Genomic DNA, 14,295 nt, shown 5'->3' with positions numbered 1-14,295 from the left:
TCGCACTTTATAGACTTGCTGGGATTATTAAATGGGACAGTCTAATGATAGCTCTTGCTTCGTACATAATAAATAGTACTGTGTGCTGCTTTTGTTGCCACTGACGTCCATCCTTCTGCTCTTGCTACACTGGGCCGGCAACACTGGGCTTGCAGTCCCTCCTGTGACAACAGTTGCCACTGAGTAGTAGAGGCCCCCATAAGTTGGACACGACTTGTCAGGTAGCCACATCCTCCCCCATTATCTGTAGCCTTATATCTGCTCTCTTAATGACAATTTTGTCAATGTCTTGTTGACAGATGCCACTCCTGTGCGTTCGTGTCCAAGAGGGCTGTGCTGTGAATCAGTGTTTAAGGCAACGTGAACCTCAAGGAACATTTAGCACAATAGTTATTAATGTGTGCTCCAGACCAATAGTATCAGTATCCACCGGAAACTTATTCTCAGGCCTCACCCCAGACCTACTGAATCAGAAACTCTGGGGGTGCGCCTAGCAATCTGTGTGTTAAGAATCCCTCTGGCTGGTTCTGATACCCGCTGCAGTTTAAGGACTACAGATGTAACACATGAGTCGTATGTCCATATTACTGACGTCCAGTAAAAGTAGTTACATTTAACTTTTTACAGAAGCCCTTGTTTGTGATGTGAGCTCACATATTATGTTAAAGCTCACTACTTACTTTTTTTTCTTTTTGCTCTTTTTTCTGTCATTAATGGCTATGGTAGAGCATCTCATTCTGTAAGTATTCTAGAATTTGGTATTTGTGATTGCTAGTTTGGGAATTTCTTTTCAAATAGTTGCTTTGTATTTTGTGAGTATTTTTTTTTAATGTTTATTTATTTTTAAGAGAGAAAGAGAGAGAACAAGGCAGGGAGAGGCAGAGAGAGAGGAGACACAGAGTCCAAAGCAGGCTTCAGGCTACAGTCTGTCAGCACAGAGCCTGACCTGGGGCTTGAACCCACGAATGGTGAGATCATGACCTGAGTTGAAGTTGGATGCTTAACCAACTGAGCCACCCAGGTGCCCCTGTGAGTGTGATTTAAAGGTGACTCTAATATGCCTGTCTTCCAAGTTCTTTGTATATTATTTCATTCTGCACATCAGGTACCCAGCTTTTGACTATAATGTTATTATAGTAGAATTAAATATTTGTATTTAGGGAAGCCATAATTTTGAAATTTTATCCTGAAAGATCTTTCTAAAAATTGTATGTAGTATCAAGATGCAGTTACTTATAATACATTATTAGAGTCTACATGTGATCGTGTAATGTACTCAGTAAAGGTAATGTAGATTTGGTAACATCTGAAAGTTATTATGATTTAATTATTTTATTTGAGAGAATGAAAATCAGACATTAAGAGTATTTTCTAAAGGAGTTTTGGAGATTGTAATATGCTACTGTTAAAAATTTTACTTAACCAAAGCCAATAGCCCATAGCTAAAGCATTTTGTCTATAACTTTAAAACTGAAATGTTGATAGAAATTAGACCCAAAGCTATACACGTACTGTTTAGTAATCCTGCTTCCTTCATGTTCATTTACTAGTGAACCCCAAAACATCCCACTTCCTGTGTACAGGCTCCTGTGTACATGCTATAGGAAGGCAACTAAGAAAAGCTTGAGTATTCAATTTATATCATATTTGGAAAAATAAAAATACTGAGAAGTATCTTCCTCTTTGCTTTTCGAGTATGTGAAAATAAAACCAGTTTGGGTTATTTTATCAAATATTTATTGATTGCTCAATAAGACACAATCCCAGCTGTCAAATGTATACATAGATTATTAAAAGAGTAGGTACATGTGTGGGCAAGTCATTACAAAGCAGTGTGGTAAGTACAGTAATTGAGGTGTGACAACATACGGATGAGGAGGTGATTGGGTTTGAGATGGTGGTGGGAGTTCGGCCAGATGAGATTGCATGGACCAACTGATGGCATCTTAGGTTTCAAGGACAGGTAAGAGTTTTCCTGGTGAATCAGAGGAAAATTTACGTGTGCTGTGGCACAGGGGCAAAATGGAGCAAGGTATGTTCTGAGAGTTACAAATGTATATAAGAGTGTAAGGTTTCAGGAATCAATAAGGCCAGAAAGGTGGATAAGTTCCAGGGCCTTGAGGGCTTTTTGGAGCATGAGAAGAGGTCTGGGTTTAACCTTAGGATGATCCTGTTGGAGCCAAGGGTGCATTTACAGAGCATGACTACCCCTTTGTGCATTTTCTCTAGAAGATACAAATCCGCATCCGTAATTCTAGATAACCACATTTTAGTTTTTTCAACCACAAAAGATTTCTGGAGGAAATGTGGGGGTGAATAATTACTAATAGGTTATCGTCCTTTGAAAAACTTCCCAATATGGATGCTTTTCAGTGTGGGTCAGCAGTTCTATCTATAAATGTATAAGGAATGGCACAATGATGACATATTCTATTTAAAACATTTGTTTTTTCAAAATTTTAAAAAATGTTTATTTTTGAGAGCAAGACCACGAGCGAGGTAGGAGCAGAAAGAGAGACACAATCTGAAGCAGGCTCCAGGCTCTGCACTGTCAGCACAGAGCCCAGTGCAGGGCTCGAACCCATGAACCATGAGATCATGACTTGAGCCAAAGCTGGACTCTTAACCACCTGAGCCGCCCAGGCGCCCCTCTATTGAAGACATTTGTAATTCACAGTCTGCAGGGAGTAATTTGGGAGATACCAAGAAAACCTGACATGTTTTCTGTCTTCAAAACATGTCTTTCTTAAAGAATCCTGACCCTCTTTGGGGGATTCAGTCATGAATATAGGTAACTAGCAAAGGGAAATCTGCAATGAAAGCCCTAATGCATAACCAAACAGTGGGGGAAGTAGTTGCTTTGAACCAGAGGCGTGAAGCAGGAGAATAGAGGTTGTGGCCCAGAAAGGTTTTGCTGTGTTGGTGGCATATTCAGCCACCATTAGAGTGTTGGCTGGGCGGAGGGAGAATTCCAAAGAATATCAATCAGTACGGTATTCTTGCCCTTAAATTATACACACGTAAGATGAATGCATCGTACAATAGTACAATATTTTATGTGGCTTAATGGTCTAATGCTACATATGGAATACTGAAACAACGTCAGTACTCTTAATACCGGAAGAGGCTCTTGACAATTAATAAGGAGGAACTCCTTCATCCAGGCTTTCTCAGGGTTTTCTGACCTACTTCAATTCCCCTGATGTTTCGTACCCAATGGCTTCAGCTTTCATCAAAGAACTTTCAAGTTTTTTGGTTTGTTTTTAAACCAGGAAGTATCAACACTTGTGGGATACAGAAGCAGTAGTGTTGTTTGAATTGTGTGTGTCAGAGAATGTGAGAAGGTGTTCTGGAAGGAGGTGTTTACTAATACAAGTTTATCCATATCTTCTCCAAAATCTCAGTGAGTGTTTGCAAAAAGGTGACCTCTAGTGGCCACTTGCTTTCTGTTGCATTGCTCTCACAGATACTTCACTCTGCTTATGAATTGATCTATGTGCACTTAAAATTTATAGAATCCTTTCTGTACACCAGGATAATAAAAAGCATTTGCTCCATCCTTTTTTCCTTGCTTAAACTTAATTTGCAAATTGACTTTTGAAATTTTACCTATTAAATATTAGGTAACCAGAATAAAGTTATCAGCCTAGGGTTATATTGTCTGTCTGGATAGTACGATTTTCTTGGGTTGATGACATGATCTTCCTCCCTCTCATACATGGTAGCCTTTCTGTGAATTTTTTACATAAGAATATGTATATTATGGGATCCATGCAAATGTTAGTTGCTGCCAAAAAGAGGGTTGTTTCTTTAGCTATAAACAGTTGATTTTGCAGCCTGCAGTCAGTCTTACTGTTAGTTTGACTGTGAGTGTAGGGAACTCTGGCAAAATGAAATGGAGCAAAACACACAAAGAATACAGCCACAACGACAAACACTTTACCTTCCAGCTTTGTGTTGTGTTTGCTGTCCTTACTTCTGGCCTTTCTGTAAGAGTTGTATACTTTTTTTGCAATCACCACATAAAACAGAAGCATTAGGACAAAAACAGTCCAGAAAATGAACTGGGATATGTAGTTCACCACTTGATGCCATTTCAACCCCAGCGGATCCTTTAAGGAGGCACACTTTTTCACAGATGATGGTGTTGCTTCCTTATTGCTCAAGATTATATTCGGCAGAGAGATGAGGAACAAAAAGAGCCAGACGAAGGTCGAGATCATTTTCGCAAAAGCAGGTTTTTGTACAAAATATTTTCCAAAGGGCCTGATGATCTTCAGGAATCTATCAAAGGCTATGAAGCCTAGCAGTGTGATGCCCACATACATGGCCTCGTAAAAGATGACCGCAGAGAAACGACACACAAAGGCCCTGAGTTGCCAGGGACCGAGGTGTGAGTCAGAGAGGATTTTAAATGGAAGCGTGAACGTCATTATCAAGTCGGCCACCAAAGTATTTTTGAGGTAGACAATGAAGGTGGAGGAGCTGGGGATGTGAATGAACACCCACAGGGCCAAGGTGTTCAGCAGGATGCCTGTGAAGAAAACGATGGTGTAGATGACTGGGAACACCAGCTGTGCTATCCGTGTGTCCCTGGGGCACCGCTCAGACCCATTGAAGCCCTTTATCACTGTGGCGTTCATGGTTTCCAGGGTCAGCTGTTATAAAGAAACACACACACAAAATCAAATAAGAAGTCATGACTTCCAAGTGCTACTTTTAAAAACAGGCTTTAGGTATATAGCCTATTAACACCTTATATTTATTCAGCCCCTTCAGTAGATGAGTTGAAAAGGCACCTGTTTCTGGCTACAAATTTTTTCAAATGTGTACTACATTTTTGGAACTTGTCACAGTGCCATTACTTCTACACCCTTTTGAAATCCAAATAAGAGGTTCTACCTCCTTCACAAGTGCTGCTTTGAACATGGCAAGGAAGCAAGACCCATTTAAGAAGTAAAAATCCATGTCAGCTTGCTGTACATTACATCTTTCCTTATGCTCTTAATCTATGGTTTCTAGAATGTTTACCGTAAAGTGTTTTTCCCCCTTGAATATATTCTGTCTTTCACAAGCAAGCCCGCCCATAAGAAAAGTTGAAATTCACCTGTGTTTGGAAGGACACTGCGCTCAGTGTCTTCTGATTGAGGCAGCCATCAGTACAGTCCATGAAGAGCATGTGAAGCAAGTGTTGTTCTGCTTTCTTATGCTGGGTTTCCTTCCTCATTTTCACGTGTGTAATGTAATCAATTAGAACCTCTTCATATTCAGACCTTTGCAAATTATCTAATAGGAAAGCTCTTTTATTTCAAACTTAGGTGATGTTAACCTACTGTGACTTAAATGAATTAGCTTAGAGGCCGTTCTCTTTATATTCTCTCATCTAATAACGTTCTGGCAGTTTATCTTTGCCGTCTACATGGTCAGCGAAATTTTCGAGTACCTCTTGTATGTTATAGTAGGTGGCAGAACAATAAATTAGCCCCAGGTTACAACCACACAGGAGAGCAAGAGTTGACTTTAAAATTAGAATCATCATCTGCTCACTTACAGACTGCTTTTCCCAGAAATTTGTGTACAGTTGGCCGGCCTGTTTAATTTTACATGTACCTTAGTTTTTTGGTCTTTCTATCTCAGAGAGACAGAGTGATATATTTTCTAAGAGTTCAGGGCTATTAGACCCAGATTTTTTTTTTTTTTTTTTTTTTGGAGGGGGTGGTTAGAATCATAGATCCAGCAAATACTGAGTACTAGGTAATAGACAAATGATTTCATAGCTCTCTCAGTTTCCTCATCTGTGTAATGGGTTTAATGATAGTATATTACCTCATATGTTATTGAGAAGACAAAACGAATATATAGAATTATGCTGGGTATATAGGAAGCACTAAAAAATGTTCACCCCATACTGCATTGGTGAGTGAAGCGCAGATTTAAATGGAGGTATACTATTTTGCTCATTGGAAATCATCTTTCGAAATCTCTCTGTTTAACGTATGCAGAGTGTGGAAGACTCAGGAATTTTATCAACCTTGGGCAAGGTCTATACAATTTATCCTTTAAATGTCTTCAAGTTTGAAAGCGTGTAATTGCCGCTTTGTTTAGAGAACGTTGTCGTCCATGAACAGAAGTGTGTCCCTGCCAGATAGGTAAAGGGAAAGAGGAATTTAGTGGACCTTATGAGGGGAATGTTGAGTTCTCCATGGTGAGTTTCACTTCATAGTTTCTCCTGCACATTTCACCACAGAGTTGGAGCAGACTGTGGGGTTAGATTGAATAACAATTTCGGGATGACTTGGTTTGGGATTCTAAGAATAAAAATTTCATGTCCCACTGGACATTTGAAAATATGAGGCAGTAGGATGCTGGATACTTTTGTTGGAACTGCCCAATCATGGCACAATTTACAACATGTAAGTTTGACTCAAATAAATTGTTTCTTGAAGATACAGATTCTGGATTTCATTTATGCGATAGAACATAATTTAAATATACACCTTTATGCTTTTTACTTCAGTAGAGGAAAAATAACCAACTGGTTTTACTTTTTATGTAGAGGGATGTGACCTACATAATGAAGTATACATTTCCTGAAATCTCCAAAATCATTATCTAGATGGAGGTTTGGAATAGTTTCAGTTTAAACAGGGAAATGCTGTACAAAATAATTGCATAATTAGAAAACTGGAAATCACACTTTGGTCAACTTTCAAAATGTTGAAGTGTGGGAAACTCTGAAAAGGGGAACTGACTTAACGCTGCCCATTTCTAGAGTTCTGGAAGTGTATTCTTTTAAATGTGGCAAGTTTCAAGATGTTTCACCATACTAAATATCCCAACAGATCACACATTCCTATATGCCCCTGTGTTTAGTATGAAGTCGTTGACTTTTCGTTGATTTACCCTAGTGCTGGTGCCCAGGGGAGAGGGGTGTGTGTCTTTGGTCCTTGATGGCCTGACTGAGAGGTGCACTCTCTCAGGAACCAGAGTGCCTGGTTTCAATTTCTTATAGCTCTACTTTTCTTGTGACTTTGGGCATGATATTTTATGTTCTCTATGAAACCGTTGTCTCCTCTTTACAATGAAAATAAATAACAGTATTTGCTTTGTTGGAATGTTAAGGAAATGAAATGAGTGAAGTTCCACCAAGTGTATAGAATAATGTATGTTAGGTTGTAGGTGTTCTTGTGTTTCTTATTAAATGAACCTAAAAATAGAATACCTTTGGTGATCAGAAAAGACAGGTGGGAAGAATCGAAGATGAAATGAAAGGTTCCATAAGTCAGAAGCTTGCCAAAATGGGAATAAATTGAATTTAAAATCTTATCAGACTTGCTGAGGACATAGTCAAAACCAATGAAAGAAGTATAGCTAGTGATTATACTGCTCAAAGTGATAATGTGATCTTATTTAATTCTTAGAAAAATCCTCAGAGATTGATCCCATTTTGCAGATAAGAAAATTGAGGCACAGCAGTTAAGCAGTTTGGCGAAAATTAACCCAAGCCCACTTCAAACCCACATAGTCTGGTTCAGAGGCCATATTCAGAACCTGCCTCATCTCCCAACTGTCAGCAATCATGGACAGGGTGAACTAGAATTGTTTACTAGATTGTAGAGTTTTTCAGCTGGGTATTACTGATTGATGAGTGAGGAATAACAATCAACTTTAAAGTTTAATGGATTTGTGAAACTTTTTTCCTTACTGTGAGGTATCTGGCTGAAAACATAAATTGGTTCCAAGTAGTATGATCAGCAAAAGAATTAAAGAAGATATAATTAGAAGCCTGCCAAATGGCACTAAACTATTTTTTCCATCTGTAGTCTCTTTTGGGATTCTCTTTTGGATCAGAATTAATAGTCTAAAGGTTTCTGTTGATGTGGCTAAGCAGTACCATATAAAATCTGAAAAGATGAGGAAGCATTTATTTTCATTTGGAATGAAAGTCAAAGTGGGAACTCTTACAAGAGTCTGTACTTTCCATCAGACATAGCATGGTATGTTTTCAGATGATAGAAAATTGTTTAAAAAATTCCCCACTGGATGAACTGAAAGCGGAAATAATAAGTTAAAATAAGTTGTGCAGTTTAACATTAAATGTAAAAGTGTCTATAAATAGAGCCAGTATAGAAAACCTCTACAGATAACTGGAAACAGGCGATAAGTTCATAGTATTACCTGAAACATGCTCATATCAGTTTCATATTTTTATTATAATATGAAACAATACAAGTTTGAGGAGTTCAAATATAGTCCTGTGCATAGTCGAAAGTGAGAATTATCCCCCTTGCATTAACATACCATCGTGTGTGGAAGCATATATTTATATTTATTGATATATCAGATCTTTGTTTCCTTTCATAATAGTACATGAAGATTTGCCTATTTTTTTTTTTTTTAATGTTTATTTTGAGAGAGAGCGCGTGCCTCTGCTTTCATGAGCTGGGGAGGGGCAGAGAGAGAAAGAGAGAGAAAAGGACAGCTAAAATCTCAAGCAGGCTCCGTGCTGTCAGCAGGGAGCCTGAAGGTGGGGCTAGATCCTAAGACCCTGGGATCATGAACTGAGCTGAAATCGAGAGTGAGATGCTTAACTGACTGAGCCACTCAGGTGCCCCAATTTACCTATTTTTTTTTAAAGTTTATTTATTTTGGGAGAGAAGGAGAGAGGCAGAGAGAGGGAGTCCCAAGCAAACCCCCTGTTGTCTGTGGGAGCCTGAAGCAGGGCACGAACTCATGAACCATGAGATGACGACCTGAGCAGAAATCAAGAGTTGGATGCTTAACCAACTAAGCTACCCAGGCACCCCTAACTAATAAAAAATAAATAAAAAATTATACTATGTAAAGTTACCATAGTTTAGTTAAGGAATTTACTGATTGGCTTTTTTTTTTTTTTTCTCAAAAAGTGTCTCTATTAGGCACAGTACTGTAGGACACACATATATCTGTATATTTTCGTTCAATTCCAACATATTAGTAGTAAGTTTCCTAGAGGTGGGATTGCTGGACCAAAGCTCTGCATCAAAATGTTGAATGATATTTTCAAATAGCTTTCCAGGAAGATTATACCAATTTACAGTCTCCTTGAGTGGGATTCTTCCAATAATGTTAGAAAAATCTTTTAAATCAAATCTAAACTTAAAGATGAAAAAAAAATCCATGTAGTTTAAATGTAAATTTATTTGCTTATTAGTGAGGGTACAAATTTTTTCATATTTTTAGTGTCTATTTGTATTTCTCCTGGAAATTAATTTTTTATATTCTTTTCCCATTTAAAAAGTCAGGCTGTTTCTATTTATTGACTTGTAAGTGTATTTCTACATATTTAATTCCAACTGGCATCAGTGTATTCTCATTTTGGGCATTACCAATCAATAGTGATCACATAGATCAGGCACTGGAATCTGTAGTTGTTTTCTGAAATAACTAGATGCATGGATAGAGGGTTCTTTTTCTGTGTATTTTCTCCCTGTTTTCAGAGTTCTAGTCCAGGGATTGTCAATTTTCATTTCTCCCTTTCTTATAGAATTTTTTTTTCAGTGTTCACCTGTGAGAAAGAGTATGCGAGTGTCCTTGTAAATGGGGGAGGAATAGAGAGAGAGAAGGACAAAGGAACCGTTCCAAGGGGGCTCTGGGCTCTGCACTGATAGTAGAGAGCAATCAATCTTTTCTAAAGAGCCACGTAGTAAATATTTAGGCTTTACAGCCATGTAGTCTTCATCACAATTATTCAACCCTGTCGTTGCAGCAGGAAAGCAACCTTGGATAAAACCCGAGGGGGTTTGACTGTGTTCTAATAAACCTTACTAGGGACACTGAAACTTGAATTTCATAGAACTTCGATACAATATGAAATTTTATTCTTCTTATTTTCTTCCTGTTGATATTTGAAAATGTGAAAACCGTTCTTAGGTCTCAGGTGGTGGGTTCGGCTTAGACTAAAGTTTGCCACACCTGCTTTAGACTGTTATGTAAAACCCACTGCCAGAAACTGCCACTAACCGGCAGCCTTAGAACTTGTTAGCTACTAAGGCTATGGGCAAGACTACATTTTGTTGGTCTCATCTTCTGAACTTTACAACTTCTGGACCCGAGAGTACAAAACTTGGCTTTCCTTTTTTTTTTTTTTTATTATAAAATCTGGGATTTATTATGTATATTAAAATTCCTAGTGACATGTAAAAATAGTGACATGTCCTGTGTATCATGAGTGTTCTGTAAACACATATCTCTCAGTCTGTCTTGAATGGATTCATTTTGGCGTCCAATGCAGCAGTGTATGCTAAGGTTTTTGAGTAAGGTATTCCCAACAAAATGTGACTTAAGATTTTAATGTAAATTTTTCATATTATATATAAAAACATAAATTATTCCAAACACTTGACAGTTCTTTTATAAAAATTCTATAATACTATTTGTGTTCCTGCTTTCTTTCTCTTGTCGAAAATGTCATTTCAGTAAATTAAATTAATCCAAAGGGAAAGTTTATTTGGGAAAGTCTTTGTCCACTCTGCCTTCTCCCAGCAGCTCATGGGGTCGTGGTACCTCGGTGTCAGTTTTAACCCACCCTCTACCCTCTGACTTGGACGGTGGGTCTGCCTTCCATTTTTCCCAAATACAAAATGAGAAGATCAGATTAACTGATCTCCAGGTTCTTTCCAGCTCAGCTCTCGGGCTGTTCTTACAGAACGTGCACCCTTATGCATGTGATATTAGAGTGAATTGCGTTAGCCTGTGTGGCGGGAATGTGGACTAGTAGTATGTGGAATAGGGATTTTCTCTTGGTGCATCTCCAGTGTCATCCAGTGCTTGTGGACACCAGTGCCATGCGAGTAAAAGCAGCCACTTGAGAGTAGATATCATTTAGGAAGTTAAGTGACTTCGATACTGGAATGTAGCTCAGCAGAACTTGGAGGATGTAGATAAAATTGATGAATACTGAAGTTCAGTGACCTTCCTTACACTGAACTTCACTTTTATTTCCTCTCTCATCATATTTTGATATTGCCTTATGTTTGAGAAGCATCCCTGAGGGTCATAAACAATTGATGTAAATAATATCGGCTTCCAAGTGTGTTATATATTTTGTTTACGTTAAAAATAACGACTGTGAAGGCGTGCCTGGGTGGCTCAGTTGGTTGAGTGTCCGTCTTCAGCTCAGGTCTTGATCTCACACGGTTCATGGGTTCGAGCCCCACGTCTGGCTGTATGCTGACAGCTCAGAACCTGGAGCCTGCTTCGGATTATGTGTCTTCCTCTCTTTCTGCCCTTCCCCCACTTGCATTTTGTGTGTGTGTGTGTGTGTGTGTGTGTGTGTGTGTGTCAAAAATAAGTAAACATTTAAAAAATTAAAAAAGGACTGTGGCTTATGTACAATCAGTACGTTATCAGTCTGATCTATTATTTCATTTACTTATGGACTAATTCATGTGATAGGTTACCTTCAGAAGAGACTGCCCAATAACGTCTCATAAAATAGTGTTGGCAGTTACCCTTTATTAAGTGGGTTTGCTGTTTGATGTAGGAGTATGTAAGAGGTGAGGCATGGTATCTAATGTCTTTGAACAAAGAAATTCCAACAAAGTGTGATTTAGAGTTTAATATACATTTTTTTTTACACACAAATGACAAACCAGTAATTACAAACATTTTAACTACTTTTCTGTTACTAGTTATGCTTTGCAACCACATAATCACATTTGTTTTTCTCATTAAAGGAAATATTCATTAACCCAAGTAGTACTTAATTTCTAGAAGCTAGTTAATAAAGGTAAGTGGCAATGGTGGTACTGTACTGAGTAAAATTGTCAAAATATTAATAAAACTCATTTCTCAAGTATTAAGGAAATACTCAGGATTTTTTGGTTTTAGAATGTTATAAAAGTAACCATTTTAATAACTTTGCTATTTCTGCTCCTTTATTGGAAAGGTATTTTTAAACCTCTATCTTCTTAATGAAAATTTAAAAAAAATCAGTCCAATTACCATTTCAATTCGTTTAAATTTCCTAAGATTTTTGCTAATAATTAGAAGTTAGTAGTAACTATTCTTTGTCCCACTTAAATTTTTATAATGAGTATCACAGTAGATGAGCATTTGGTTACCGTCTCGGATGTATATACGTCTTAGTATAATTTTTGGTCAGAAGATTTTTTATCAGATTTATCATTCTCCCTTAGTTGACTATAACTTGATAATAACATTGTGCTCAGTAACGTATTTAAAGGATTACAGTAGATATTATATGGTTACCCATTTTGCCAACACTCTACAAATCATGAGTTCTGTGTAGTTTGGCTTGTAACCGTGGTAATTAGATACAGTTTGTTTTGCTACCCATATCTCTATGTTAGGTTTCTTTTCTGTATTTTAAGATAGCTTTTTCATACTGGAAAAGTAAATGAAAATTACTTCTGTAGTTTTCTACTACTTGTTTAAAGAGTCATTGTTACTGACTCAGCTGACTGTTTAGTCAGTATTTTTACACAGTGTTTTCCTTTTGTGTATTCCAACCACTTACAGATTGAAATATTACCTCATTTGGTTTACATTGGAGTCTCTTCACTTGGGTCACCACCATCCTGTTCTTTTTTCCTGTTTTCTTGAGATAGAGATGTTGCAGAATTGGGGCACTTCAGCATACTCATTAAGGAGTTTTTGAAGGACTTGCAAAGGAAAAAGTAGATGAATGGATCCAGGCATGCATTTAAGGAAGTTAACCAAAGGGTGCTCTCTTTAACATAGAACAGAGTATTTTCAGCAGAGCAGTCAAAGACATCCCGGGTCTGGCTCAGGGTATAGGGAATGCGGGCAAAATGGAAAGGAACAAAACAAATAAAAAACACAGCAATGATAATGAAAACTTTGATGTTTACCTTCTTCCTAGGGACTTTGCCTACACCCCTTGTTCTGACATATGACCTGTACAGTTCTTTTGTAATAAGTGTATAACATACAATGACAATTAAAAAATTAATCCAGAAAATGACTTGACAGATGTAATTGACTATTTCATGCCAGACCAGACCAAACTCCGATTTGAGGAACGAGCATTTCTTCACATTCTTTTCTCTTGGCCTCCTGTTGGTCAGAATCATGTTGGGCAAAGAGATCAAGAACATGAATGCCCAGATTACAACGGAGAGAATCTTAGCCCCCAAGAGATTGTTGGGATTGGATGTCTTAAATGGCCTGGTGGTTTTCTGGTAACGATCAATAGTTATCAGTCCCAGGAATGAAATACTAATGTACATTGTAAAATAAAATATGACAGAGGTCACTTGGCATACAAAGGTTCTCAGTGGTCCTGTTCCCAGCTTGGTATCACTGAGGATTTTGAATGGAAAAGTCAGAATCATGAGAAGATCAGAAATGACTGTGTTCTTAAGAAAAATAATAAAGTTGGATTTACTGCGGATTTGAAAGAAAATCCTCATTGCCAGGCTGTTTATGATGAGTCCAACAAAAAAGAGGACGGTATAGAGGAGCGGGAAGAGGACCTGGGTGATTTTGTAATCTCTGGTGCACAGGCTGCCATTCCCAGCCACAGAGGTGAGGTTGTCCATGGCTTGTATTTCTTCTTAGCTACCTAGGGGAGGAGGGAAGGGATGGTTATTTTCAGTCCCAGACCATTGATTTTGTCTTATCCCTGTAACATTTTTGGACAGCCTTCTCTAAAAATTGGGGTTTCCTATCCTTGTTACAGAAAATTGAACCTTAGAATACTTAATCATGGCAAATCCTCTATCTCCAACAAATAAAATGGTCTGACGTGTATTATGTGAAGGTATAGATGCTTTGTATTTCTCATTTGCTAAATGTTTGTCTTTTAAAGGACATCTTGATCGTACACAAGTGTGCAGATATTTTAACCCATATATATGTCATTTTGGACTTTGCACAGTGTATTAGAAGTTTTTACATACATTTTCTTGAATACTATTCGATACAAAAATAGTAAAAAAAAAAAAAAAAATGGTCATCAGATGGTGTTCTTCAAAAATAGCCAGGGCATGCTTTCTTAGGTATCTAGAGTATATAATTGTAGCTAAAATAAAATATTGGAGCCATGTCCTTGCCTGGTTCTATAGATAATTATACCACAATAGGCGGCTATAAAAGAAAACTAACACTTGACTTGAATACATTATCTGGTATCTGAGTTTTGAAAAAAATTTTTTTAGTTTTTACTTTAGAGAGAGAGCACACAAGCAGGGAAGAAAGGGGATTGAGAAAGAGAGAGAGAGAGAGAGAGAGAGAGAGAGAGAGAAGACTCTCAAAATCTCAAGCAGACTC

General features: G+C 37.7%; 3 protein-coding genes across 24 annotated transcripts in view; 1 reads left to right on the top strand and 2 right to left on the bottom strand.

Annotated features, from left to right (window-relative positions):
* Positions 1–14,295, top strand: part of MED12L (mediator complex subunit 12L) — a 336,555-nt gene that overhangs the window by 228,730 nt on the left and 93,530 nt on the right. The window lies entirely within an intron of this gene.
* On the bottom strand, positions 3,182–5,310 carry P2RY13 (purinergic receptor P2Y13). The gene is made up of 2 exons (XM_045503258.1): positions 5,108–5,310; positions 3,182–4,658 (listed from the first exon to the last, which is right to left on the bottom strand). Exons 1-2 carry the CDS (start codon positions 5,225–5,227, stop codon positions 3,642–3,644), a joined length of 1,137 nt encoding a protein of 378 aa, XP_045359214.1. The 5' UTR covers positions 5,228–5,310; the 3' UTR covers positions 3,182–3,641.
* P2RY12 (purinergic receptor P2Y12) overlaps positions 11,585–14,295 on the bottom strand; it is a 46,717-nt gene continuing 44,006 nt past the window's right edge. For all 6 annotated transcript variants that reach the window (XM_045503272.1, XM_045503274.1, XM_045503273.1 and 3 more), the window contains one exon: positions 11,585–13,588. In XM_045503272.1, coding sequence (XP_045359228.1) covers positions 12,546–13,565 — 1,020 coding nt within the window. In that variant the 5' untranslated portion in view covers positions 13,566–13,588 and the 3' untranslated portion in view covers positions 11,585–12,545. The remainder of the gene's footprint in view (positions 13,589–14,295) is intronic.

Source organism: Leopardus geoffroyi, chromosome C2 (genome assembly GCF_018350155.1).
Source record: "Leopardus geoffroyi isolate Oge1 chromosome C2, O.geoffroyi_Oge1_pat1.0, whole genome shotgun sequence".
Lineage (NCBI taxonomy): Eukaryota > Metazoa > Chordata > Mammalia > Carnivora > Felidae > Leopardus > Leopardus geoffroyi.
Note: the sequence above shows the minus strand (reverse complement) of the source record. Positions and strands in the feature narration are given on the sequence as shown.

What these genes read in the sequence shown, in the direction of transcription:
- P2RY13 (XM_045503258.1), bottom strand. Translation starts at nt 5,227, where the DNA reads ATGAGGAAGGAAACCCAGCATAAGAAAGCAGAACAACACTTGCTTCAC. An exon ending in CAGTGTCCTTCCAAACACAG is followed by an intron (nt 4,659 to 5,107) that starts GTGAATTTCAAC and finishes TCTTTATAACAG; the next exon opens with CTGACCCTGGAAACCATGAA.